We start from the raw sequence: 27984 nt of genomic DNA on the forward strand, positions 1-27984 counted from the left end.
GTCCGTCATGTTACGTCTACTAATAGCAGGAACATCGGAACAATGCCCGGCTTGCATATCATGGCATCTGTTGTTCTATGCTTTCCGTCTCCGTCTTTCGCTCCGCGGCGTCCACTTCCGCCATGGTCATCACGACAGCCGTCGCGCCGTCGAGTGGCGGACATGTAACAACAGGCCAGGTTTGAACCCTGAACCAGGGACCAGTACCGGGTAGCGGGGGAGAGACGATTGCTGCGGCCTCCTCCAGGGCTTTTGCTCCAGGACATACCCCAATCCTTGCCGTACCTGTATCATCCCTAAGCATGACACTGAGGTCGAGTGCCAGGGTTTGGGTATGGTCGATCGGCATATGCAGCGTTAGAATTACTATTAGAAGAGGCAATAGGGTCCTGATGTCAATGTGCCGAAGTTAAAACCAGACATGCCCACGCCGTTACTTAGTACGTGCATGTGGCTTGGCGAGCCACTTACCAGTACACAATTCATTTGCCTTGAAACTGCATCCGCGCAGAGGTCTAGTTGACCACCGTCATGGAGTTAATGTTTGGCGCTACGTAGTACCGTGAGCTGGCATTGCCACTCTCCCTTGACTTAGCGTTTTGGAGTCATAGAGATGACTAGAGCACATTGTTCGATGATTGAAATCAGCCCGAACGGATATGCGAGTGGGAGTGGTATGTTGCGGTTTCATGTGAGAGATGAGCACAAGAACATGCCTGAAATAGCGATAGTTATTCACAGGGGCCTGCCAGCAACCGAAGCTTTGAACATTGCACCAATGATACCGCTGCCAGCGCAGGTGAAGATGTATGGCTATCGAAAAAGGTGAGCCAGAAACCCAGACCTTTCGTAAAACGTGCCAAGACGAGGACTACTTTTGCATGTTGTATATCATGCTTGGTCTTATCCCTCCGGCGCTAGACCTTGCTGCATTGGAAGCTGGCTGGCAAGGTAGCTGCACCCGCATGCGACACTAGCAAACTAGTTAATTGATTAATAGTTCCTGAGATGTTGAGTGGTGGACCTGAGGCATTTCTGAAGGTGCTACGGCGTTTTTTTTTGGCTGCGACAAGGAGGAGCCAGCCGCCTGGCTTATGGACATGTCTCCATATCTCATGCACGCAGGTCAACCTGACCAAACCTCGACAAGCGGAGAAGGAGGCGAAAGGGCAAGGTCGCAGAGTAACACTGCATGCCGCGCCTTTTCTGCCCGCACTCGCGATGTGGCACCCAAAATGCGGTCACATATCCTTGTGTGGCTGCGGAGTCCTGACAAAGAAACTGTCAGTAGAAATGTATGTTGAGTCTCCACGACAGAGTGGAAGAAGACTCAAAACTCGGCTAGTAACGAGTTTGTCCTGCCCACACAGTCTTTTCCAAGAGTCCCGAATTTTCTTGTTCAGGGGCCGCAACCTGTTCAGGTCGCGAAAGAGTGGACAGATTGGTCTTGGTGGCTCGCTACTTAGCGTATTGATATTGCTCTTCGAAGCGGTCAGGGCCACCTAGACAACCGGACAAGCGCTCTGAGCCCAATTAAACTCGGGCAAATTTGACAGAAGAAAAATCGGATTGGTCACGAACCAGGGCGTGTAGCATTCATTGCCCGCACATGTGTCTTTTTTGCTTTTGCCACCTCGTTTCCTACCAGTAGGGTGGACTGATATACTGGCATGACGGTACTGTTGGCTTGGCCTCTCTGGCCTGAACTTGTTCTACCAGTATGATGCCCCCAAACGCCCCCAAATCAGGCAGAGCGACGTGCCATGTGCCTTGACGTGTTTGGACTCGCGCTCCGGAATTGTGACCGCACCAATCCCGGGGGCCGGGATCTTTTGGGGTGAGCGTCATCCCTTGGGGGTACGGCGACCATGACGGAAGGCGCAGGAATACTTACCGCAAGTAGTGCGGGCACTGCCACGCCTTCTTTCTTCGTGGTAGCTCGAGGCGGCAAGGAGAAATTTTATTTTTAATTCTTGTTAGCCTCGAGGGTCCGCATCCATGATGACGCTGGCTTGCAGATAGATAGCGCGGGGGAGAGCAACCACGAGAGGAGTCAAGGGGAGCAGGCGAGGTACGGCGAGCGCTTGAAAACCCTGCTCGTGCCTCGTTGTAGGTGAGTTTCTGTCTGCGGTGGGCCGTATGTACGACGAGAGTGAGTTATTCAGAATGGCTGTGACTGGCTGGATTAGGGGATATCCGCTTGCTTCTGGATGGCTGGAGGGGGGTCGGGCGGGCGCCACGGTGCGGGCAGGGAAGAGAGGCACGAGAAAGCCACCGCATGGTGGTGGGCTCATTCCAAGCTTGTGGGTGGGCGACAGGATTTTCTTTTTCAAGGTGTTCGAGAACCCATCTGGCCATACTGGTGAGTAGAAGTCTGACAGCGTGGCATGTGTACTGGGGGGTCTCGCGCCCCGGGGGACCGGGCCAGTAATAGTACTGTGTACTCAGTACCAGTACATGGCGTTTTCGCACCGAGCTCGCACATCCAAGCACGGCGACGCGGCAGGACTTGGTGGTATCCTGTTCTTGTTCTTGGACCGAATGAAGCCAGCCGGAGCGCGAGTTGGATTAGACTAGTGGTGATTGGTCGCAACGGCGATGCTCGACTGGACCATGTCCACCCTTTCCATGTCTCCTGGGTTGTCACATAATTTTTTTTGTCAGTTGAGGCGCGCGGGGAAGCGGGCTCGGCCTGCAGCAGCAACCGTAGCATTCAAGTTTGAGGAGCATTTTTTCCTTGACTGTCAGCCTGAGAAGGGGAGACGAGGCGAACTGTTGATGCGGATGAGTGGGCAAAGAGGCAATGTGCGGCGTCTGAGTCGGTGTTTGAGGCAGGGCAGTGCGGCAGGCAGGCACGCGGAGTGGCCAACCGCGATAAGTACCTTAGTATGCACTGGGAGAGGAGCCAAGGTAACTTAAGTAAGTGCCTACTTACCTATTTGACTTGGGTACTTGGGCTGTGTGCAGAGGTACTGGTACTTACCTGACGGTACTGGGTAAGCCGTGAGTAAGTAAGAGTACTTAGGTAGACAGGTGCCTAAGTAAGTACTTACCAGGCTACCAGCGAAGGGTACTGAAATACTTGAGCGGCCAGGCAGCCAAGAATTTAGTGCGAGAGTAAGTAAAAAGTTTTGACGACGACTGACAGATGACTTGGACTCGGTACTTTGTGTCATCTCCCCCAATGAAATACTGGTATCGCGTGGCATGGCCCCCATTTCGTCTTTTCCCGTCCATGCCCGGTCTCATAAGTAATGATGAGTGTAAGTACCAGTACGCAATGGAGCTCCATGCTGGCACTCGGCACGGATACTAATAGGTACTTGCTGACTTATAAGAATACTCATACAAACCTACTTACTGATCAAGTACTTAGTTACTTACTTATCAGTATTCAGCAGGGCAGTAAGTACCAGTAAGTACTTAAGTTGTTGTTGTTGTTGTGGATGGGGTTGGTGGTGGGGGGCGAGGGGAAGGGGAAAGGGGTCGTACTTAGAAGCCCCCATCAGGTCTGTCCACCGCTAAGTAAGTACTGACACAGACAGCAACAGCCTACCTAAGTACCTAGGCAGCTAGGTAGGCACCTCTTATCCGTACTGGACACAGGTGAGTACGGTGGCTACTCGGGCGCTGATTGCTCAGGGGGCGGCGAGGAGCCCACTATAAGGCATGCGATGCGGTTCCAGTGTGTGCTGGCGCAGCGGCAAGGAACGTGCCAGGAATAATAAGTAAGTCAAGTACTTAGGTAAGTTAGGTAGCCAAGTTGGCAAGTACTTACTCAATGCAAGTATCCGTAGATACTGGTAAGTACTTACTTAATTACTTACTGATAAGTAGGCACTTAGATGAGGAGAGCCTGCACTATACTTAAGAGGCAGGAACCTCTGTCATCACATAATTTTGCTGGGTACCGAAGTATCCCAGGACGGCTAATTTCAGGCTCCTGGCTGGGACCAGTGCTTTCTCCCCGGCCCGCTCAGCCAAGTCCGCGACCTTTCAATATTGGCTGATTTGGTTGCGTCCCGTATTTTTTGTCTTTCACTTTGGCGACGGGCTTTTTTCCCCAGTGTTTATTTTTATTTTAATTCTGTTTTTAATTACGAGCGACTCCGTAGATACTCAGTAACTTGGTTCCTTTCGTGTTTCCACACGCACCTTCCCCGTAATGAGTATTACTTACTTACTACTTACTTATTGTCGCCAGTGCAGGCACAAGGGGTTACCGCGGTGCGTGGCCATTGTGCCGGACCATTTCAGTCCGTCCGTGTCTGATGCCGCACCAAGCTGAGACGTGAGCGACGCAGCGTCTTCGTCCAAAGAGCGCGGCCCCGGCTGCGAGAATAACCCGCATGATAAATGAACCTGGCGGCTCAGACAGAGCGATTTCGATTCCGCTGTGGCGATGAATCATGGGCGTCTTTTTGTTTTTCCGGAGCTGAGACTGGGGGGAGGGGGGGAGGCAAAAAAGAAACGACACCGTTGGCTCAAGTGACTGTACCAGTGCGCCTACCAGATCATTACTGAATCGTGAGGTACCTAGTACTTACCAGAGACGTCGCTCGTCGCCTTGACGCCTAACTAAGTACTTATAATCACGACTGGATCAAGTGTCGTCTCGCCGTCCTTGACAGTCTAGCCGGCGCCTACGTACCTAGGGTCTGTTATGGTACTTACTCCGTATAGCGCCGGCGACAGTGACGACAGTGAGGACCAACGCAAACAGGCAAGCAGGCAGGCTTGGGTTCCACCAGCGGCGTCCATGTCACGGGCCAGGTGACGTTTTCCTTAGTTAGACTCTGGTCGCTGGGACCGGACACGCTAGCAAATCAGGAACGGAGGTGACTGGTCAACTGTTGAACGGGTGCGGCACGGTGGCACTCTGCAAGGTTGGTCAGAGAGGCACCGAGGATGGGACTGAGGGATGAGGAGGGCGGCGGCGGGCATGACATGGCATGGCATGGGCGGCATCGCAGACGGCTGGTAAGTGCAAGGACAAGGAAGGACACACAAACCTCTGCGTTTTTTTTTTTGCCCCAGATGTGAACAACAGCACCCAATTATGGCCCGGTATCAACAAGTACGGAGTACGTACGTACCTACTGGAACTCAGCATTCGTACTGGGTACCTGTAACCGTCCAATGCTACAGCACTGGCGCCCCGTTGATGAGTGGGGCCTTGCACTCCCAAGCCCGCCCCCCTATCCTGTTTCTGGTACGGAAGACTGTTGACTGATTTACTGACTGACCGGAACCATGTGTGGACTACTTCTGCCTAGGCTCCAGAAAAAAAAAAGTCACTAAAATTGCCTTGCCAGGGAGAGGGCGGGGGGCATCGCCGGCTCAACAGGGTTTTTGTCAGCTCTGAGTCCGACAGGGTGCACTGTGCACTGTGCAGTGACTGCGACGTACCCGGGTACTTTGCGCCAGCCACGGTCCCCCCCTCTCCCCTCCTCTCAACACCACTGAGATACCTGCTCTCCCCAGCCACTGCAGTGCCTGTTTCATGTACCCGACTCTCTCTCTCGGGCCATTGTCTCCTGTGCCCACTCCGTACGGATTACTGCGTATCGACCTCACACACAGAGCGCTGCACAGTGTCGCTAGCCACCTGCTCAGCCGAGACTGGCCCTGGCAAAAACAGGAAAGGTCCCAAAAAAAGAGAAGAAATAAGTAAGGAGCCGAAAGAAAAAAAAAACAGGCGGCCCAGCGTTGCCCCGGTAGGTACTATGGTACTTGGAAGTTTTTTTTTTTTTTTTTTTCGCCCCTCGTCCTTGCTCATCACTGGCTCGCTGCCACGGAGCGGGTGGGAGGGGACCGGCAACCCAGCTCCCAGCACCCAGCCAGTCACCCATCAACGCTCGTATGTACTTGCTGTGCTGTAACTCCGTACTTGTTGGTACCAACTCCTGTCCTGCCCTGTCTGGCCTTGCCCTGTCGCCCACTACCAGTACAGACTTGCCCGGCTGTGCCGCCCGTAGCCTCCAAGACGTCCCATACCTCCCAATCCTACATGATCCCGAGCCATCCTGATGCTCCCACACCTTTCGTCTTGCCTCTTCCTCTTCATCCTTCAACCACCCTTCCTCCTCCCCCCTCTACTCTTCCTCACGACGTATCGAGTGCCGCCGGATTCATACTCGTCAATAACCAGTCGCGAACTTGTCACCCTTCGTCGACTTTGAATTCCGGCCCCTTTTTCGTCTGAGCCTCTACTGGTGCTTCTAGCGTTTTGTTGCTGCTGGAACGCCTTTTTTTTTTCACGCTGTATCTTCGATTGACGTGTTTGCGGATGCTCGTCTGCCAAAACCACCCTTACACTTTGTCGACTTTACCGCTGCGTTAAAAAAAGCAAACCTCTCACGGCATTCTTTCTACCAGAGGTACGTTTTTGTCTGGCTGTTGTGTTCTTTATTTTGCCGTCTTACACGCCCTCGTCGTTGTTGATCCAAGCCTACCTGCAATGTTTTGATCGTTTTGCCGCCGCCCAACGCCAACAGCCCCCCCCAATCGAATCAACGCTCTCGCTCGGCTGCTTTTGTTCTTCGTTCAAGCAGCCCCTGCACAACACAGATTCTTGATCAACTGGTTCACTTTTGTGATCATGGCCTCTGTGGCTTGTCCCCAACTTACACCAGGGCTTGGGTGGATTCTCGCGTGGCTGCGGCACAGGGCAACGGCGGCTCGTCGGGACAGACAAAACTACCTTGGACATTAAACTGACCCTTCCTCATTACAGTGCTTGGGTTTGAACCTATCATATCACATTGTCTTCTCTTCTTTTTTACGAATTCGAGTGTTTCCCGCCAATTCTCTTCGACTGCCTCTTTACACTTGGCCCAGTGTAAAACCGTCGACGCCTTTTCACGTACGATATTCACGACTCGCCGTTATCGTCTAGACGCAGAAATCTCCCAATCATTGATGGCTGGACTGTCTTGCTAGACACGTCGCTCCCTTTTTTACTCTCATCGCCCTCGGTCAGCAACGACTCAATCCGCCAAGTGCCGAGACATTCTACCAGTCAGTTGTGGACTTCCGCGCTGCTGCGTCTCTGTGCTAGAGCTTCCCACCCGACCAAGGTCTCTTTTGATCTTCGTCGGCTTCTTCCTCGCCACTCATCATGCCCGGAGGCGTATGTGCCGTCCTCGATTATGAGGTCGACATGATGGCCGAGTACGTTGCGGAGATGGCAACTCGTCTGGTCACTCCCGATGCCACCGTCTCTTCACCCTTCCGCAAGTTTGTCACGCAGATTCTCACCTCGACGAGACTGCCTAGCACGACCATCCTTCTTGGCATGAACTACCTTGCTAAGCGAATCAATGCCATGAAAGGACAGGGAGGGACCTACAAGGCATCCGAGGGCCAGGTTTGGCGCTACCTCACGGTGTCTCTACTCTTGGGAAGCAAGTTTCTCGACGACAACACTTTCCAAAACCGTTCGTGGTCCGAGGTCAGTGGTATCTCTGTCGCCGAGCTCAACTCTCTCGAGTATGATTGGGTTCAAGCCATGCACTGGCGCCTCTATGTCAATCTTGACCTCAGCAAGGACTACCAGGCATGGCTCGACAGCTGGCGCGACTACCAAGAGATGAAGAAGCGCCAAGCCGCGCAGGCTTCTCGCGACAGACTCTCTTCCCACGTCCCCGCCATCGATACCGAACTCTCCCGCTACAACAGCTCCCGCCAGTCGCCCAACTCACGCTACCTTCAAGCCCAAGCCGCCGAGTACGAGAGATACCAGGCTCTCAAGGCTCAACAGCATTACCAGGGTCGCGATGCCATTTGGCAGCACAACCCCTGGAGCGCTCCCCTCACTCCTCCCGACTCGGGTTATGGTACGCCAGACTATGGCATGTCGGCTACCTCCAGCAATGCACGCTACAACGAGTGGTTCTCCAACGCTGCCACCCAGTACGCCAACCGCTACACTCAACCTGCTGCATCTAGCCAATTTTATGGTGGCCGTCACGCGGCTTATCCCACCTACCCCTACCACCACAATGGCTGGGAACACGGAATGGGTGACTGTAGCTGTGCTGGCTGTGCTGGTCCCATGAAGCCCAATTCGTACTTTGCGGCTCCTGGCTATGGTCAACCTGTAATGGGCTAAGACCTATCTCCGCGGTTTCTTTTGTCACCAAATCAACACGCATTTTGCCACTCGTTTCAACATCTTTATCATTCTTTCTTCGGTTCTACGGTATAAAAGGGGTCAGGCTTTGTGTTTTTACGACTACGATTTCTACATGGTCTTGTCGAGGACGGCATTTTTTCTTCAGATACCCCGCACACGGAAAAAGTGAACGGTTTTCTCGCAAGATGTTTTTATTGCAGCATTTATTCCGGTTCTTTTCTTTCCACCCGTCGGCAGAGCTCGTTGTCGCACATTAACCGCGCGCAGCTCGAACTTGCACCAGGTCCATCCATTCATGGGTGCCTTACAAAGCCGGCGCATCTCGTTTCACGTTACTCGTTCATAATTGATTATCGGCGCACTTCGGCATAACGGTTATTTTTTTTCTCTTTTTTTTTGCATGGGCCTCGACATTTGCGATAGATTTGGTCCAACTCTTTTTCTTCCACAGCGCAGCTCATCTGATGGATCTTTCTCTAAGGCTGTCAGCGTGGACTTTCGTCGCGTTCTGCTTTTTCTTCTTTCTATTCACACTTTGCTTTACGGATTGGATTGGCGTTTCACTGTCTGGAGTTTTCGAATTCCTTGTCGAGCAATCAACGAAGCCTCGATCGCTGTCGGCATCGCATTGTGTTTGGATGCTCATGAAATTTGGCATTGTTGCTGCAGCTGTGCGAGGTACTAGCATATCAAGCCTGCTGCGACATAACGTGCAAATCGAATGGCATCAGTACATATTTACATAACCCTGGGCTGGGTTCCACGGTCGGCATTTGCCGCCGCCAAAAAAATAGGCTTGGGAAATAACGAGACGTTATGCATTGCTTTCAGCGGGTACATGGCGACTTCTGTGTCGAATTGTTTTTGTTATTCTTCGTTTTGTATCGCAATTCTTTGCACGGTACGTTGGCAGAGTCTTTTGGTCCTGTTTTGGCGTAACCCTGTTCGAATTATTTCTTCTTCGTGTTCATGAGCCCTTTATTTTTTTAGAAAGCCTTATTCGTCAAAGGCATGCTTTAGTAGAAGGAGGCTTTTATGGATTGTCAAAGTTTAATGAGGACTTATCAAAGGCTAGCAGTGGATGCTGCGGCCCGAGACTTTCGTTCACACAATCAAGCATTCGTTGAGATGGACATGGACCTAGTTAAGGTTGTGACGCTCAAAATGTTTAGAAACTAGATTCCTGTTGCATACAAATGGAGTTGCATTGTTATATCCTGTTGTACCCTGGAAAATATTTCTCGTTCTTTCGGTCGAGTTGACAATACAATTACCAAATATTCCTGATATATTGGCTGAAATAGCGTTGTTCGTACCTGGTGCTTGAGATGCAGATGTTGGTATTTTGCCTGTTTAATGGTGTGTCGGCTAAACAGCGGGGCAACTACAATATTGTGCTTCAGCTATCAGACAATCTGGTTACAACACTATGCCATTTCAACGTCAATAGTTTCACTCCAATCAATACCTTATGACGACGCGTTTTGAGGAGCACTGCGAAGAAGGGAACCGGATATAGCCAAGGACCCAGAAGCATACGGAAAAGCCCCCGTTGGGACTGAGCGCAACCATGTCTGGCCGATTCGTGTCTGGCGGAACCATTGGCGCGGGTGACGCAGAAACCACTCCGGACAGTGACAAAGGCGGCCTACACCACCACAGCCCAAACGCGGCCCAGGCAGGCGAAGCGGCTCGCAAGGCGGCCGAGTGGGACAAGGTGCAGCAAAACCTCGAGGCCGAGCGGCGACGACGGCAAGAGGCGCGGGCGGCGGCGGCGACGGCAGGCAACGGCGGGGAGCGCAGCCTGTACGACGTGCTGCAGGCCAACAAGGCGGCGCGCGAGGCGGCGGCGGCGGAGGCGTCCAAGCTGACGAACCAGTTCCGGGCGCTCGACGACGACGAGGTGGCGTTCCTGGACGAGGTGGTGGCGCGGCAGCGGCGCGAGGAGGAGAGCGTGCGGCGCGAGACGGAGGCGGGACTGGAGGCGTTTCGGCGGGAGGCTGCGGCGGCGGCGGCGAGGAGGAGGACGAGCAGCGGCGGAGGGGATGCGGAGGGGAGGAAGGAGGATGACGAGGCGGAGGAGGAGTGGGGCACGAGGAAGAAGAAGAGGAAGACAGACGCTGGTGGTGGTGGTCTGGTGAAGAGAAAGGTGAGCACGGGTGAGAGGGGAAGGAAGACGGAGGAGGGGGAGAAGGGCGAGGATAAGGAAACCAAGACGAAGAAAACAGATGAAAAGGCGGAGAAGAGAGAGGAGAAGACGAAGAAGGAGGAGGAGCAGGAGCAGGCAAAGAATTCGAAAAAGCCAGCGCTGGCATTGGTTGACTACGGTTCGGACAGCGATGAATGATGCCAGATAATTGAACTGGTTCGGTGGCGTTTTGGCTTCTACTATATATCATCTTACATCTTTTGGCGTTGGAACTGTTCTCCACACACTTGGAGTCTCTACCAAGTCCTTGGAACATCTACTTCCTTCGATTGAGTCGTCGGCACTGTTTTTCTAATACATGCAATGAGAGCTTGGCGGCAATTCGAACACATCCCACTATTCAATCAAAATCGTCATTCAAAGTCAAAAAGTGCGCTCTTTTTATCTAACCGGAATATACGGAGAGTATGATGGTGATGATGGTGGTGGTGGTGGTGGCGATTAATGTACATGAAGATGCCTTCAGACGACCGACCCTCTCCCTAAAGAAGGAACGAGAGGCGACGCTGTTTATAATAGTACAACAGAAGCACATGAGCTTCTTCTCCTTTGCTCAGCGCCAATCGAGCAGACAATTGCCTCTACTCGTCGTCCACGTTGCCCACGTTGGGCCGCATGGGCTTGTCCGTCCAGGCCCTGACCCCCCAGCGCCACAGACCGCGCAGGCTACCTTTGATGAAGCCCTCGACGGCCTCCTCGGGCACGACGACGGCGCGCGCGGCGGCCTCGTGCTCCGGGAGGATCTCGAAGCGGCGCATGCGCTGCGCGATGCGGTCGTCGACGGCCAGTGGGCTCGCCCAGATCCTCTCCTTGGGCGGGCGGGCCTTTTCCTCGGGCGTGCGCGTGTCGTCCTCGGGCTTGGGCGGCTCCTCGGGCGCCCACACGGACTTTTGCCAGTTGCGCTCCTCGTGCTGCAGGAGGCGCTGCTGCTCCGTGGGGTCGGCGCCGGCCGCGTCGTCGTCGGCGGCCGCGGCGGCGCGGTAGTCGCGCGACGCGGCGAAGCACACGGCGGCGACCTCGCGGCCAATGTCGTCGGCGAGGGCGCGCCGGTTCAGGAACCACCCCAGGCGCACAAACGTGTGGCGGAAGCCGAGGCGGTGCGGGAAGGGCACGGCCGTCGAGGGCTGGAACTGGTCGGGGATGGTGCTGGGGAGGGCGGCGGCCTCGTAGTCCTCCGGCTTATTGTAGGGCAGGGGCTGTGGCGGGCGCTTGGGCTTGTCGTCCTTTTTCTTGTCATCCTTCTTCTCTGCTTCTTCTGGCTTGGCGGCGGGGGCTGCGTCGCCGTCCGGGTTGGTCTCGGGGATGGGCGCCGACGACACGGGCTCGGGGACCTCGACGACGGGCACCGGCGGCGCGTCCAGGGGTCCCAGCCAGCCCTCGTGCAGGCCGCGTACGTACTCCTTCCAGGCGTGGCGGCCAAAGACGACGTCGCCGTGGACGCCCTGGTACTTGGGGAGGTCGAGGCGGGCGCGCAGGTCCTCGACGACGCTCTCGCCCGTGGCGGGCAGCTCCTCGTCGGGCCGCTCCGCGGCCCTGCGCGCGCGCCGAATCTTCTCGGCCACGGCCGCGCGCACGTCACCCTGCTGCCGCCCCTGCACAAACTCCCAGTCGACGCCCGCGGCGGCCAGCACGGGCTTGGCGTACTCGATGAAGTGGTCCTGGGCGGCGCGCAGGCCGTCGCCCGGCGGGGCCGCAATGTAGACGGTCAGTCGCCGCGGGAGCTGGTTGGCGGCGCCGATGGGTTCGCGCGCCAGGGGCGCCACGGCGCGCCGCCAGCGCTCCGTCGCGCGGGTCTTCTCGCGGCGGTCGTAGATGATGGCGCCCGAGACGGCGCCGCACACGGCCCAGAAGATGAGCCAGTTGCGCGACGGCAGCTTCTTGGGCAGGTTCGGCAGGCCCATCATCCGCAGCGCCGGGTTGCCCGCCGGCGGCGGCTTGACGGGGACGGCGGGCGCTGGCGCGGCAGCGGCACCCACAGGGATAGCGGCGGCGGCGGGCACTGGTGGTGGTTTCGCAGGGTCCGCCATCTCGTGTGTAGAGGGAGGGATTGGCAGATGATTGTCAAGCTCGGTCGGAGGAGGGGGGGGGGGGGTTGGAATTGTAGGAGGTCGTCTTGGTTCGGTAGAGAGGCCGACCGACCCTTTCGGAAAAAAAAAATAGCTGCGATAAGGCACGAGCTACCAGCGATAAGCTGCAACAAATCTTGCCGCCGTTTAGCCGACTTACAGTGCCGAGTGGTCCGGACACGTTGTTGTACGACAATGCGTAACGTGAATAATGAAATACATGCAGCCGTCGAGGTTTCAATATGGTACGAGTTATGAGGGAATTTCGCTTTTGCAGCAGAATGTAAGGGTATTGCAGCGACAGTCGGCCATGACTTTACTGGTAAGGGGGGAAGGGGGGGGCACATGAGTTAGGGCCGCATGTACCAAAACCAATATCAACTCGCATACTTTATGATCAAACAATTGTGTGCAATAATCACGATTCTGATATAGAGTTTCAAGTGTCACAGGAAACGCAAAACAAAAAAAATAATGAAGAAGGAAAACTTTGAAGACGGCAGTTGGAAATGTCGACCGCTGGGCTGCCCCTCACATGCCATGTCCTGTACTATGTACTCCATACTCCGTACCTAGCTTCAGAAGGCACCATAGGCTTGGTCTGGATGAGCAGTCCAAGATCTCAGTACTGGCTCTTTGACAAGATCATAATTGGGCGCTCGAGCCCGACAGGTAAGACAATGCTTGTCATGGCAGATTTTCGTAAAAAGGCAAGCCGATAACTTATAAAAAGAAATTTGGCTTGCAAGGCTTCCAGCCAGACCCTTCCGCTCTACCTACTCAGTACTAACTAGCCCCGCCCCTGTTCGACCCTCCCTCCCCTGAACTGACCGCCATCGCATGCAAGCCAGCACAGACGGGGCCAGAAACTCGCCTCTCTCTCTTATTACTTGGACCAACCGTAGACGACTGCATTTCGTTGCGGCTCTTCTCGTTTTCCCATCGACTCCGCTGCCTGCACAGCCCTGTCCATACCCCCCAGACGACTCGTTCCGATCCGGTTTCCCAAGTACACGACGGCTCTTGTTAGTTTTGTTTGATCTGCTGCCTCGTGCCCGGCGCCCAACCGCCCGTTTCCCTCCCCCCTTTGGGCCCCGCGTTTCGAATCTCACATTTTGGGTTGCATCTCGAGCTGTCCTCTGACACGAGCTTACCGCTGCTTCGCTCCCCGGCTCCTGCAGATTTTTCCTTCTTTGGCTCCGTTTCGATACGGCATAAAGCAAAGTGACCGTCGCCAAAATGGATCCCAATAATAACCGCCTGCACCTCAACTTTGGCAACGGCAACGAGAGGCTGCCCATGCCCAACGACCGGACATACCCCACGACGCCCTCGACTTTCCCGCAGCCCGTCTTCCCCCCGAACGCGGCTGGGCAGCAACAAGCCGCGACGATGCAGCAGCAGGCTGCATATGGTGCTGCTGGCTATGCTCCCCAGGGCTACTTTGCCCAGAGCCAGTACCAGCAGCAGCCGCACCAACAGCAGCAGCAGCAGCAGCAGCCCCCGCTCTCGCAACAACCACAGTATCCCGTTCCGCCTACTGGCTATGACTACAATAACCTGCCCGCCCCTGGCGGTGCCCAGTACCAGCAGCCTCGCTCCAACACGCCCGGAAGCGATCCCAATACCGGCCTCGCCCATCAGTTCTCCCACCAGAACCTAGGTGGTGCTGCTCGCCAGGCCCCCTATGCGCCGCGTGCCGGCGCCCAGGCTCAGCGCCCCCGAACAGCCGGCGGCAGCTCTCAGCAGCCCGCCTACAGCAGCTACTCTAACGTCCCGCTGCCCACGCAGGGTGGTGCTGCGCCGTCCGAGTTCCAGCCTACCCCCGAGAGAAACCCTGACAAGTATGGAACCAATGCAAACAGCAATCAGAAGAAGTGCTCCCAGCTTGCCGCCGACTTCTTCAAGGATAGCGTCAAGAGAGCACGCGAGCGCAACCAAAGGTAGGCCCCCTGGATGCTACATGATGAAACCGGAGAACCTCTGAGCTGACCATGAAACAGACAGAGCGAACTGGAGCAAAAGCTTCAAGACCCAGCCCAGAACGCTGCCCGGAAAGAGCAGCTCTGGTCCACCGCCGGTCGAAAAGAAGGACAGTATCTACGCTTCTTGCGCACAAAGGACAAGCCCGAAAACTACACCACCGTTAAGATTATCGGCAAGGGTGCTTTCGGTGAGGTCAAGCTGGTGCAGAAGAAGGGCGACGGCAAGGTGTACGCCATGAAGTCTCTGATCAAGACGGAAATGTTCAAAAAGGACCAGCTCGCCCATGTGCGCTCAGAACGTGATATTCTCGCCGAGTCTGACAGCCCGTGGGTCGTCAAGCTGTACACTACATTCCAGGACACGTACTTTTTGTACATGCTCATGGAGTTCTTGCCTGGTGGCGACTTGATGACCATGCTCATCAAGTATGAAATCTTTTCCGAGGACATTACTCGTTTCTATATTGCCGAGATCGTCCTCGCCATTGAGGCTGTTCACAAGCTCGGCTTCATCCATCGGTGCGGACCGCCATATCACTGACTCGCTTTCCACGCTAATTTGTGTCTAGTGATATCAAGCCCGATAACATTCTGTTGGATCGTGGCGGCCATGTCAAGCTGACCGATTTCGGTCTGTCCACCGGCTTCCACCGCTTGCATGACAACAACTACTACCAGCAGCTGCTGCAAGGCCGCTCCAACAAGCCCAGAGACCGCAGCTCGGTTGCCATTGACCAGATTAACCTGACAGTCAGCAACCGGTCGCAGATCAACGACTGGAGACGGTCGCGACGTCTGATGGCCTACTCTACGGTCGGTACCCCCGACTACATTGCCCCTGAGATCTTTACTGGCCACGGCTACACATTTGACTGTGATTGGTGGTCGCTGGGAACCATCATGTTCGAGTGTCTGGTCGGGTGGCCTCCGTTCTGCGCCGAGGACAGCCACGACACGTACCGCAAAATTGTCAACTGGAGACAAACTTTGTACTTCCCTGACGACATCACTCTCGGTGTCGAGGCTGAGAACCTTATCCGAAGGTATGTTGCACGCCAACGGCTGCGGTGACAGAAGCTGACAAATTCGTAGCATGGTTTGCAACACTGAGAATCGTCTAGGTCGTGGTGGCGCTCATGAGCTCAAGAACCACGCCTTCTTCCGTGGCGTCGATTTTGACGGCCTGCGTCGCATTCGCGCACCGTTTGAGCCGCGTCTTACCTCCAACATTGACACCACTTACTTCCCTACCGACGAGATTGACCAGACTGACAACGCCACTGTCCTCAAGGCGCAGGCTCTACAGCAGAACGGCAACAGACAGGTCGAGGAATCACCTGAGATGAGTCTGCCATTCATTGGCTATACCTTTAAGCGATTCGATAACAACTTTCGATAGAGGCTGAGCGCGCACGGATGTATATAGAGGGCACAGTTGCAACATGTGGGAATAAAACGACGGAGAGGTACAATGGAGGAGTCATGACAGCCTAAAACTTGTGCATGGATGATGGATTTTTTTTGTCTAGTAGTGTTGTTAGCATCAGTTTTCACGTGTAAAAGGACGGATGTGCTTCCAAAGGTCCTAACATTGATCAGCGAGAGGTAGATGCTGTCCGTCACTATGTTGAATGTGTAGAGATTTGTGCGTGAATACGAGTTTGGCAAAGCGTGATGGCACAAGAGTAGGCGATTGCGGGTAGAAGCCGCGTGTTATTATGCTCTTAATGTACTCATTTGTATATAGTTCCCAACGCCAAGCCCGTTGCCAAATGCATAGATGTATTTACTTTCCCAATTTCGCCATAACCTCCTGAAACAAAAAGCGAGCAAATCAAAGTCTTTATCTCGATGCCATGTGAAGTTGCTACCTCGACGTCAAGCCCGGGGCGGCGTTGAAGCGGGCCTCGCGCTCCGTCATGAACATGACCTGGACCCAAAACTCCTTGGCGTCGGGGTCCCAGAAGCAGAACTGCTTGTCCTCGCGGCGGTCGAGCTCGCGGGCGGGGATCTTGAAGCCGACCGTCTCGTACGGCTCGGCGGCGACGAGCAGGTACTGGAAGCTGCGGTCGGGCTCCTCGACGCGCTGCGAGTAGGCGTTCATGACCTGCCACTTGGGGCTCGTCTCGGGCGTGGCCTCGGGGTACTGCAGCTGGAACAGCAGGCCCTGCTGGCGCGAGGCCGGGTCGCGCACCTTTGTGATCTTGTACCCGGGGCGGCCAATCTTGACCATGTTGCGGCGCGAGCTGTGGATGCCGACGAGCGCCGCCGCCGGCAGGCCCGTGACGGGGTCGATGCCCGCGGCCGCCGCCGCCGCGGCCTTGCCCTCGCGCTGCTCGCGGGCCGCGCGCCGCGCGAGGTTGGTCTGGTGCTTCTTGCCCTGCGTGTGCGCCAGGTACGAGCCGTCGTTCTGGTGCACCGTCAGGCACAGGCGGCACTCGAAGGTGCCCACGTGGTTCTTGAAGAAGTAGGGGTCCTTGTCGAGGTCAATGGTCTCGAGCGCGAGCTTGCGCAGCCGCTCGCGGCGGTCGGCGTTGGTGGCCGAGTGCGACGCGACGCCGCCGCCGCCAAACTTGGAGCCGGCGCGGTTCTGGTAGTCCATGCTGCAGAGGGAGAGAGAGAGAGAGAGAGAGAGAGAGAGAGCGCTTTGAAAGGGGCCCGGTGGTGTAGTTGCGCGTGGGCGTGGGCGTGGGCGTGGGCGGGAAGAGTTGATGGATGATGGCCAGACCGCAGCAGGTCTGAATCTTCTGGCGTTGAAAAGTTGACGTCTGCGAGGCTGATGTGGGGCCGGCAGCCTGCCTTTGTTAGATGGTGACCGTTTGAAGAACAGAGATCCTTGGCATGTAAACGTGATCGACTATGCGAGGCAATTGAATAAAAATAATGGACCTTTCTATGATATTCGATGTCTGAGATATTTATTTGGTATTTTATATTTGGCTGTGATAGCTGGTACGTCTGCGTATGTTGATGTACTTGAGACCGGCGCACCCCGATGCTTTCTGGAGCGACTAATTACGGAACACAATAGACAAGAGCGTAAAGCACGCTCAAAGTTGAAGAGCAGAGCTAATTCCTGTCTACCCCTGTCAAGCAAAAAAACAACAATCATTCTGTGTGATCTTGGAAAAATTTAAAAAAGCCATGAAGCTTAGTGGCTAGCCGTATCCAACACCCCAAGCGGCTCCTTCACGCCATGCCAGTCCGCAATATAGAAGCAAATATTGTGTGTTTACACTCCCAAAATAGAACACACACACACTTTTGTAATAATGTGGCCACCGAAAGCATCATAGAATTATGGCCTTCTTTTGACTCATGTCACCCGAGTGTAGGAGACACGCCGTAGGTTTCCTTCTCTCCAGCCATGATAGCGTGTGCCGTTTTCGCATACGCCTCGAAATGGGCGAGTTGATGGGCTATCGAACCACCGACAGTGATAAAAAAATGAAACCTCGACCGCAACGACTGCACTTGAAAACAAATACTTTGCAGGGCCATGATGCTAGACATGGCAGCGCTGCTACAGGCGCCCCATTTTCGAATCTCGATCGCCGCTGCGTTTTGAGGATCGTTTGCCGCGCCGTCGGCGAAAGCGAACCCTCCAACCTCCAGCGCACGAAGCAGCATCGGCGTGGCTTCAGCGCGCAGTCCACACCGATGAAGTGCCTCACCGATTTCATAGTACGCGACCTGGAGCTCGAGTTTGAGAGCTTTCTGCCCCGACTTTTCGTAAGTCTTGTCAACCTGCTTCAGCAACAACTGTGCACGGTGCATGTCCAGAATCGGCTTTTCGGCGAGCTCACTCAAACTCTGTAGATGAGCTTCTCGCTGATGCCTGTCAGTGCTAGATGTCTTGATCTTCATATCGCACAAGTAGCAATCGCAGCAAAAGTCCAAGCCGGTAAACCGTTTCTGAGTTTCGCCGTAGACACCCCACGCGGCGGACTGCACATAATCAATCTTGAGTTCAGTGCCGGCGGGCATGTCCTCCGCTGCGCGAATGATAATCATGTCTCCAATAAAAGTTTGAAAACAGTTGTTAACACATGAATGGTTCATGTACGAGGCCGTACACCATATGCCGCTAGTAGACCGTGTCCATTCTTCGTCCCGGTGCTGCCCGTGTATATTGTACTCAAGAGATGACCTTGGAGCGGCCATGGAGTTGAACCGAATGATGTTGGCAACGAGAAAACTATTTTTATCATTAGAAACATGCTTGAAATGAAAGTAAGCAGATCAAGAAACGTACGTATCAACTACAGGTTTAGAATCGACTTGAAGATCCTTCTGTGGTGTAGGGTGACCACCGTCATGCAAATCTAGAAATGAAGCGGCCATTTCTGGTTCATGATATAGATTCTGAACAACTCGTGACAAGAGTCCCGTTTGGCCGGTTGTCAGGATCTTTGTTGTGTTGATATCCAGGAGGATAGTCTCTTTCTGCTCCGCATCTTTGTCTAAACCACAGTAGGCAAAAGCCTTCTCGCAGAGCAGCAGCTCGCCTACGGCGACGGCCTTGGCTGTAAACAAGCCGCGTCCTTTTCCGGGGGATTGCCGTACCTCGACGTTGCGCGAAAAAGTGCCACAGTCAACAAGAGGAGGTGAGTTTTTGGCTTGCCGATGCATGTCCTTCCAATCATAGATGCCTTCGTTGCATTCTCTCAGCTTCGCGGTGGCCTTTACAATCTCAGACTGGACTTTCTCGTTGTTGGGGTACAAGAGGCGCAATTCTTGAAGCTTGGAATAGCATTGATCAAACTTCTTTAGCTTGTACAAGCAGATTGCCTCTCGGAAGATGCCATTCTCGGTCGGCTCAAGCTTGGACTTCATTGCAACCACATCGTCGAGTGCCGAACTAGGCCTTCCGAGAAGAAGATTGACATGGGAACGGCTGTAATACGCAAGTCCAGAATCGAGAGGAGTTTGTGCACTCGCAATCGCTTCGCCGTACCTGCAAAGCCGTTAGTTTTCAAAAAAATATTCTGGGTGAAGACATCCGTATACTTACTGTTGCAAGGCATTGCCCAATTTACTCTTCCTGACATAGTTGTCACCCGCCAAGCGTGCTTTGGTACTGTCGAATCCGATATTTTGCGGTTTCCAGGCGAAAGGGATACGCACGTCCTGTCCCTGAAGCCAAATAATATCGCTGACATGGTCCACTCGCAAAACATGTTCACCATCGCTGGCTCGCTTGAAATACGGTTCTTTCAAGAGCAAGATTGTTCCCTTTCTGAGTAGCTCTCTGGCAGAAATGACCTTTTCCTCTGGCTGATGCTGCAAGTGCAAACTAATCGCTGCTCCATATTCGTCTTCAGCGATCATCCACAGCCCAGTCATACGACAGATCTCGGTACACACGCGCAGTAGAATTTTGCAGCCACGGTGATGTGTCTCCAAAGTCAGATCGGAGATGAAAATTGGCTTAAGTTCGGCGCTTGGGAAGATACACGGTAGGTAATAAACCGGGAGGATCGCAGTAGAGGTCGATATGGAACTTCGCTGGGCCTCCATGCGGATCAATCCTGTCATGAATCGAGCAATCACCTGCTCTCGAGCCGGCCAGGGCAACACTTTTTTGCCTTCATATTGCCTGGCCTTGAGGTGTGCAGCTTTGGCTCCCTCTATCATCCTCATGTAAGCGTTCATATCGAAGCTACCTCGAGAGTCCATTATGGCTCGCGCAACAGAAAGCGTAGCACGGAATACTTGAAAGAAGCAAACTAATGATACGAAGAATGTTGGAGAGAGGGAGAAGATAACGAGATCAAGGTGATGGGTCCAAGAAAATTCTCTGTACTTGCTCGTCGAGTGAATGTTGGTTGGTAAGCCTTCGCAGTCCCACCGGCGCGTGAATCGCCTCCGTTTGCAAATGCGGAAAAATGAAAGCCAAATTGGATAAATGGCGCAATGATCCTTTAGATTTGACATGCACACTTCATTCTAGACGGACTGGCATCATGGTATAGACCTTATGCAGCATCGACCCTAACCAAGGTTGCATACTTGGTCAGGAAGTCCTCCACGACTCCAACGAACCGATCGAGCTCCGACTGCGGTGTCCCGAGTACCAGGGCGTAGAAACCACGCCGTGTGACCCAAAAGCCATTTTCTAACAGATGGAACCAAAAGAGATCTTTCAATTCACTGATCTCTGCCACGTCTAGCGCGTCTGCAATGCTCCGCGGCCCGTGTGCCACAAAGTGACTGGTGGCGACAGACCCGGTGCCAGTGAAGCAAAGCTTGGTACCTTTGCTCACCGCATTGAGCCGGGAGAGCAACTCATCTCCCGTCTTCGTGAAGGCCTCGGCCACTTCTGGAGTGTACACTTTGGTGAGGCCTGTGTAGCCGCAATGAGTGACAAAAGTATTGTTATTGAACGTGCCTGAGTGGGCAACCGATCCATTGATACGCGGATCGTACACAGACATGATGTCCTCGCGGCCTCCAAAAGCTCCGAAAGCGACACCCCCGCCGAGGTATTTGCCAAACGTCTTCATGTCAGGTTTGAGGTCATACACGGCGGATAAGCCTGCACCCGAGATGCGTGAAGTCATGACTTCGTCTACAATGAAGATGACACCGGCCTGAAATATGTTAGTGATAAGTATATAGATGATTTTGTGAACCACTAACCTCCTTTGCAGCTCTCTCCACGCCAGTAAGGAACTCTGGTGTGCCGCAGATGCAGCCACCAGATCCCTGCATAGCTTCCAGGATGACTGCAGCGACGCCGTCGCTCTTGATTGCCTTGACGGCACCTTCGAGATCATTGTACTTGGCGACAATCCAGTCGGCCTTCTCCACGTTGTTGCCCGCAACCTTGCCATCTTTGAAACCAAACACTGCGCCGTGGTAGCCGCCACCAAACACCACAACCTTGCTCTTTTTTGTATGGAGCTTGGCAGCAGCGAGAGCGTGCAGATTGGCTTCGGTGCCAGAGTTGGTCAGGCGAATACGCTCCAGATCGAATCGGTCACACAATGCCCTGGCAAAGAGCTGCTCTTGCGCCGTCGTTGCGCCTACATTGAGTCCAACATTATGTATAACGTTTTGAAGAGCGGCAAAGATATCAGGATTGGAATGGCCGTACAAACCGGCTGTAAATTCAGCCGTCAGGTCAGTATACCTTGGTGATCTCGTTAGCAGACGCGAGTCTAGTCTACCTGTGGCTGACGAACGTGTCACCGTCTTCGGAGACGACCTGGAAGCCTTTTCCCGACTTCATACAGATGGGGAAGGGACTCGTATGGAGTACAGTCCTAGTGTTTCCGCCGGGGAAAGTTTTCAGGGCTTCCTCGTGGAGAGCCTTGGATTTAGGGTTGCGAGCGATGAAGTTGTCGTTTGCTGCGTCGAGAGCGGCTTGAAGAGATGAAGATACAGAAGCCATGATTTACGGATTAGAAGTAGTAGGTTCAATAAGAGTTTCTAAGTTCGAGGAGTTATCCCATGTAAGCTGTTGGTGGCTTGAGCCGACGTGGGAAGTAGGTAGCAATCAATGGAAGAGCTGATAGTGGCCAGATGTAGAGGGAACAAGTGCCAAAGGCGGCTACTTGTGATTATATATTCTTCATGAATGAGCCCATGGATATGCCCATGGATTTGGACTCAATGGTTCCGATAACGCAAGATACTTCCACGTTGCATGGACCTTTGCTCTTACTACTCGCTCCGGTTGGCGGCCTCAGCGGGGTCGGCTGGGGTAAACCGGGGCCCAGACCGGCCTTGGCGGAGCCGGCACGAAGATCACAAAACAACTGCGGTTAAGACTTGGTATTCGACTCATTTTCACTATTATTATTGCACCATGAACTGGGCATGTTAGGTTGTAGCTGTAAGTAATATTGGTTGAGGATGTTGGGATTGGGCAAGGCAGTGGGGACCCATACTGTCCACATGCCGAGATGTGAGACTTCCCTGCAGAATATTATTACTTTCTATCAACGCTGTCCACTTACAGATTTCGGGACACTTTGAAAATAAACTAACATACTTTGTCAATATCAATCCAACTTGCTCCGTTGCTTTCAATGAAGAATCAGGTACATAGGCAGACCAAAGGCGGTGTAATTGGCCAGAGGCAGAAACAATGGTGGGGTTCCAGATGAGGCGTTTCGCGGTGCTGTTTTTGCTCACATCGGTTCGTACACTTGGAAGTGTTGCATGTCGGGCCGCAAAGGTGAGAATTGCAGAGGGTGAGGAAATCAGTTCTTGAGATCCATCTCAGAAGGGTTTCTAGTATTGCGTCCAAACTCTTTTCGTTCACAGCCAAGGCAAATATTCTGTACTCGAGGCGCAAATGAGCCTCGAGTAGAGCTGGGTAAAGCAGCGGTGCGCCATGCCTAATTTGGTCTATCGCTGCAGCCCACTTAATTTTTTTTCTGCCGTCCACCAAACGGTCAAGAAAGTCGTCTTCTCGACGAACAACACTGTTCAGCAACCCGACTATATTCAAAATGGCGGGCTCGATTAATAAACCAAAGAGTATGTCCATACTGTACCCTGGAACTTTTTTAATGGAAAAGAATTATTTTGGCTAACAAATACTAGAGCCCAATTCGAAGCGAGGCACCTCTCGCCTTCGCCACAAAATCGCAAAGGCGGCCTCTGCCAAGCAGCGAAAAGATCGCAAGCAGGCGAAAAAGAACCCCGAATGGCGATCCAAGCTGAAAAAGGACCCGGGTATCCCCAACCTGTTTCCGTACAAGGAGAAGCTCCTGCAGGAGATCGAGGAGAAGCGCATGAAGAAGCTGGAAGAGGCCCAGCGCCGCAAGGAAATGGCCAAGGCCGCGAGCACGGGCACTGCGGAAGAGGCTGCGGATGAGGAGGCCATGGAGGATGTCGAGGGCGATGAAGACAGCGACGACCACATGGACGACGAGGATGACGACGAGGATGGCGACGAGTCCAACCCCATGGCGGCCCTTATTGCCAGTGCCCGCAAGGCCGCCGCCAAGTACGAGAAGGACCTCGCCGACGACGACATGGTCGAAGACGACGACGAAGACGACGACGATGACATGGAAACCAACGAGATGTCAGTCGGTCAGGCGTCGTCCCGCAAGACGTACGACAAGGTCTTCAAAAAGGTCATTGATGAGGCCGACGTAGTGCTGTACGTGCTCGACGCCCGCGACCCCGAAGGCACTCGCTCCCGCGAGGTCGAGCGCAGCATCATGGCCAGCGCCGCCTCGAGCGGCAAGCGTCTGATGCTGATCCTCAACAAGATCGACCTGGTGCCGCCCAAGGTGCTGCGCGACTGGCTCGTGTACCTGCGCCGGTACTTCCCCACGCTGCCGCTGCGGGCGTCCGGCGCGGCGCCCAACGCCCACACCTTCAACCACCGCGAGCTGTCGGTGCAGAGCACGTCGGCGACGCTGTTCCGCGCGCTCAAGAGCTTCGCCGCCAGCCGCGACCTCAAGCGCGCCATCTCGGTCGGCGTCATCGGCTACCCCAACGTCGGCAAGAGCTCCGTCATCAACGCGCTGCTGGGCCGCCTGAGCGGCAAGGCGCCGAGCTCGTCGCGCGCGTGCCCGGCCGGCGCCGAGGCCGGCGTCACCACGAGCATCCGCGCCGTCAAGATTGACAGCAAGCTGACGCTGCTCGACTCGCCCGGCGTCGTCTTCCCCTCGTCGTCGTCGGTCCAGTCCGCCGGCCTCGTCAGCCTCAAGAACGCCGCCGAGGCCCACGCCCATCTGGTCCTGCTCAACGCCGTGCCCCCCAAGCAGATTGACGACCCCGTCCCCGCCGTCGCCCTCCTCCTCCGCCGCCTCGCCGCCACCCCGGATCTCCTGCAGAAGCTCACCGACGTCTACGACATCCCCGCCCTGCTGCCCAGCCGCCTCGACGGCGACGTCTCCACCGACTTCCTCGTCCAGGTTGCGCGCAAGCGCGGCCGCCTCGGCCGCGGCGGCGTCCCCAACCTCAACGCCGCCGCCATGACCGTCGTCACCGACTGGCGTGACGGCCGCATCCAGGGCTGGGTCGACGCCCCTGTGCTCGCGGTCGACGAGGGCAAGAAGTCTGCTGGCGCCAAACCTGCCAAATATGCCAAAAGCGCCGCCAAGAAGGCCGGTAACGACGAGACCATGGCTGATCAGAAGCAGATCGTCACTGAGTGGGCGGCCGAGTTCAAGCTCGAGGGCCTGTGGGGTGACGATGGAGGCGCTGCTGGCGCCGAGGACGAGGCAATGGAGCAGTAAAGAAGGGCGAAAAATACATCTCATGGAACGACACGAACTATAGAAAAGGTCTTTCTTCCGTCACACAGGGTTTACATCATCTTTTTTTACGTAGAGTTTGGCGTTTAAGGGGCACTTGATACTGGCAGAAAAGAAAAAAAAGACAGAATGGACATGTAGCTATTCCAAGAATCATGGATACAATGAGCTTTTTTGTATTATGTACATACACGTGAAGCGCTTCCTTTTTCCCTTCTCATGCAAATGCTTTCGTAGTCGTAACATGGGCACCTTTTCCCCCCCTTACTCACGCACTAATCAGCTCCATCTTGACGCCGCGCTTGCCCGTCTTCTCGTCCTTTTCGTCGTGGACCCGGACCTTGACTTTTTGGAACAGCTCGACCTTGAGCTCGCGACTGCCCGTCGTCGTGAGCGTAAAGGTCTCGGCGTCAAACTCGCTCGCGGGCTCGGGCTGGGCCAGGTCTCGCAAGCGAATCAAGCCCTCGATGCCGAAGCGCGGGACCAGGACGACGAGGCCGTTGCTGAAGACGCGCATGACGAAGGCGTCCTCCTCGGCGACGCGGCCTTTGAGGGCCTGGCCGACGTAGTAGGCGATGGAGGCGCGGCCGGCCATCTGGGCGTTGCGGTGGCGCACGTTGATGTTCTTGCAGACGGCCTCGAGGCGGCCGCGGCTGCGCACCGCCGGGTGCACGGCCTCGTAGTCGATGGCGGCGGCAAGCTGCCGGTGGGCAAGCAGGTCGGCGTAGCGACGGATGGGGGACGTGAAGTGCGTGTAAATCTCCGAGGCGAGACCGTAATGTCGGAACTCGGGGTACGCCTGTGTGCCAGAGCAAAAGTACTCGGCGCTCATCATGCAGCGTGTGGCCATGATGCGCACCAGAGTGTTAAAGAAAGGCTCGGCCGGGTCGGTGCACGCGTCTAGGGAGTCGGCAAGCGCCTTGCTCGTGTCAGTGCGGAGCTCGAGGCCACGCTTGACACGCAGCTGCTCGGCGAGCTCGTCAAAGTTGGTCTTGGGCGGCGCCGCGTGGCGGCGGAGAATGGCTGTCTGCGGGAATGCCTCGTAGATTTTGGCGGCGACAGATATATTGGCGAATAACATAAATTCCTCCACAAGCGAGTTGGTGTCGAGGAGCTCCTTGGTCTTGACGTCAATGGGGTCGGACGTCTCCGACTCCATCTGCACTTTGACCTCGGGCGAGGAGAGGCTGAGCGCGCCCGCATCCATGCGCTTCTTCTTGAGACGACGAGACAGCGCGAGAAGCGTGCGCATGCCTTGCGTAAGCTCGTCCTGCTGGGAGGCGTCGTCGATGCGAAGCTGTGCCTGTTCGTAGCTGAACGCCTCGCGAGACTTGATAACCGACTTTGTGAAGCGGACGTTGATGATGTCGGCATTGTCGTTGAGCTCCCAGAGAACAGAAAAGGCGTAGCGCTCGACGTAGGGCTTTAGCGAGCAGAGATTGGTGCCCAGCAGCGGCGGCAACATGTCAATACGCTTGTCGACGAGGTAGACGGTGGTACCGCGCACACTAGCCTCCGTATCCATGGCGTTGGCTGGCTTGACAAAGTGCGAGACGTCTGCAATATGCACGCCAACTTCGTAGTTACCGTTGGGGAGCTTGCGTGCGTGCAGGGCATCGTCGATGTCTTGGCAGCCGACAGGGTCGATGCTGCAGATGAGCAATCCACGCAAATCTTCGCGGTCTCGCCAGCCGGGATCCTCAGTGCTAGTGGGCACGCGCCAGTCATGACCCTCTTTAGGCAGACAGTCAAGAACGGTTTTGGGGAACGGGCGATATTGCACATCCCACTCGAGAAGCAGTGCCTCAGTCTCGGCAGCCTTGGTCTCCAGCTCGCCGAGCGACCGCACAAAGTGGCCGACCGGGTGTCTCGAGTCGCGGTCCCACGCGTCAATGGTCACCAAGAGTCGCTTGCCCAGCAGCTCGGACACTTGACGCGTGCGTAAACGAATCTTGGGGATCTTCTTGTCCATGGGGATGAGGAAGACGTTATCCAACTTGCGGCCTTGGCTTGGGCCCTTACTCGCGGACGATGGGTCGATATGGCCAACATACTGTCGCCAGTTGCGTTTGATAACACCGACAACCTTGGCTGTGGGCTGTGGCTGGCTTTCTGAGCCGCTCTTGTGTGTTCGCTTCACCTGTTCCTGGAGCGCCTTCTTCTCGCGGTCCGAGACAAAGTCTTGCTGCTCTGCATCGGCATCCTCATTCTTCGTTACCGTATCCTCTTCGACAATTTTTGTAGATGGCTGCTTCCACTGCTCTTGCGGCAGGAGCTCCACGACGACGACGTCACCATCAACAGCTCGGTTAATGTTTTCCCTCCCCAGGATAATGAGAGGCTTGGCAAATGCCGGCACTTTGATGGATCCTTCAAGATAGTTGTACGGCGAGACGTTAAAAATACCTTGATGCATGAGACCAGCCTTGACGCCAGTCATCATACGCGAAACTGTAAAGTATTCTGGGTATAGTGGCTGGAAACCCTTGTTAATGTCTTCTCGTCCTTGACTCTGGGACTCGGGAATTAGGTCGAGCAGGCGGTCGCCATCTGCCAAACTGCTAATGTATTCCCTGAGCGTAACTGCCTCGATGCCGCCCTTCTTTGCCTTGCGAATGTTATCGCGATCATCGGTCAGCATTATGACGGCGGGTGCGGTGCCCTTGCCGGCTTGCGCCTCTAGATGCTCGCCGTACCACTTGACGGCCTGCCGCACAGCGCGATCGTTCCTGTCGTTCACAGACTCATTGGGTTCTCTTTGCACATAAGTCTCGACACGGAAGTCGTTAAAGAAGACATAGAAGCGCTTGTCTTCGCTTTTAGTTAGTGATACGAGGCGGTTGTACAACGGTAGAGAGCGGTTGCGGAGCTCCTCCAGCACAGTCTGCAAGATGACGACATCATAGAAGGCAGAGCTCTGCTCAAACAAATCCATGGCATTGAGCAGTGCGTTGGTGTCGGGCACCAGGTAGTGGCCGCGCGGAAAAGACTTGGTGCCCGCAGGCTTATCGGAGAGGACAAACGGCTGGGCTATTTAGTTTAGCTTGCTGAGCGGCTGCGGCACTGGAGATGAGAAGCATCTTACTTTGACCGGCGGCGTTACGAGGAGCAAACTCCAAGCACGCCTTGCATAGCTGCGACGAGCAGGGAATATCTGTTCTGAGGTAGACTTCTCTCACGATCTTTTGGACCTTGCCACTGCGGGTGGACCGGACGTATGTTTTGCTAGAAATGTTGGCAGCCAGAGGCCCGGGCTCATGCGCCCTCTTGAGGCTTGTCATTATGCAATCGTCCAGCAGTCTTCCTGGAGAAGAAAGTTCTCAGCAAGGTCGCCAGGCAGGTGTGTGAAGGTGTCTTGCGG

At 54.9% G+C, this 27984-nt stretch overlaps 8 protein-coding genes across 8 annotated transcripts; 4 read left to right on the forward strand and 4 right to left on the reverse strand.

Annotated features, from left to right (window-relative positions):
* Positions 1-7120: 7120 nt before the first annotated feature.
* V2A60_000907 (cyclin family protein) lies at positions 7121-8113 on the forward strand (the record flags this gene model as incomplete). The annotated part of the gene is made up of 1 exon (XM_083252273.1): positions 7121-8113. One exon carries the CDS (start codon positions 7121-7123, stop codon positions 8111-8113), a length of 993 nt encoding a protein of 330 aa, XP_083108399.1.
* A 1594-nt stretch (positions 8114-9707) lies between these two features.
* Positions 9708-10484, forward strand: V2A60_000908 (N-terminal domain of NEFA-interacting nuclear protein NIP30-domain-containing protein; the record flags this gene model as incomplete). The annotated part of the gene is made up of 1 exon (XM_083252274.1): positions 9708-10484. The coding sequence occupies one exon, from the start codon at positions 9708-9710 to the stop codon at positions 10482-10484; it is 777 nt and encodes a 258-aa protein (XP_083108400.1).
* Positions 10485-10927: 443 nt separating this feature from the next.
* V2A60_000909 (Tim22-complex subunit TIM54) lies at positions 10928-12373 on the reverse strand (the record flags this gene model as incomplete). Its single annotated transcript, XM_083252275.1, has 1 exon — positions 10928-12373. The coding sequence occupies one exon, from the start codon at positions 12371-12373 to the stop codon at positions 10928-10930; it is 1446 nt and encodes a 481-aa protein (XP_083108401.1).
* Positions 12374-13651: 1278 nt separating this feature from the next.
* V2A60_000910 (serine/threonine protein kinase CBK1) lies at positions 13652-15796 on the forward strand (the record flags this gene model as incomplete). Its single annotated transcript, XM_083252276.1, has 4 exons — positions 13652-14355; positions 14416-14916; positions 14967-15440; positions 15490-15796. The coding sequence occupies 4 exons, from the start codon at positions 13652-13654 to the stop codon at positions 15794-15796; spliced, it is 1986 nt and encodes a 661-aa protein (XP_083108402.1).
* A 468-nt stretch (positions 15797-16264) lies between these two features.
* V2A60_000911 (spliceosome assembly protein PRP11) lies at positions 16265-16999 on the reverse strand (the record flags this gene model as incomplete). The annotated part of the gene is made up of 1 exon (XM_083252277.1): positions 16265-16999. The coding sequence occupies one exon, from the start codon at positions 16997-16999 to the stop codon at positions 16265-16267; it is 735 nt and encodes a 244-aa protein (XP_083108403.1).
* Positions 17000-17718: 719 nt separating this feature from the next.
* Positions 17719-21793, reverse strand: V2A60_000912 (pyridoxal phosphate-dependent transferase; the record flags this gene model as incomplete). The annotated part of the gene is made up of 5 exons (XM_083252278.1): positions 17719-18595; positions 18653-19354; positions 20410-20990; positions 21040-21532; positions 21585-21793. 5 exons carry the CDS (start codon positions 21791-21793, stop codon positions 17719-17721), a joined length of 2862 nt encoding a protein of 953 aa, XP_083108404.1.
* Positions 21794-22859: 1066 nt separating this feature from the next.
* V2A60_000913 (RNA-binding GTPase NUG1) lies at positions 22860-24605 on the forward strand (the record flags this gene model as incomplete). The annotated part of the gene is made up of 2 exons (XM_083252279.1): positions 22860-22887; positions 22954-24605. 2 exons carry the CDS (start codon positions 22860-22862, stop codon positions 24603-24605), a joined length of 1680 nt encoding a protein of 559 aa, XP_083108405.1.
* Positions 24606-24891: 286 nt separating this feature from the next.
* V2A60_000914 (exosome catalytic subunit DIS3) lies at positions 24892-27904 on the reverse strand (the record flags this gene model as incomplete). The annotated part of the gene is made up of 2 exons (XM_083252280.1): positions 24892-27653; positions 27709-27904. 2 exons carry the CDS (start codon positions 27902-27904, stop codon positions 24892-24894), a joined length of 2958 nt encoding a protein of 985 aa, XP_083108406.1.
* Positions 27905-27984: the final 80 nt, after the last annotated feature.

This window comes from Cordyceps javanica, chromosome 1, assembly GCF_051103115.1.
Source record: "Cordyceps javanica chromosome 1, complete sequence".
NCBI classification, from domain to species: Eukaryota; Fungi; Ascomycota; class Sordariomycetes; order Hypocreales; family Cordycipitaceae; genus Cordyceps; species Cordyceps javanica.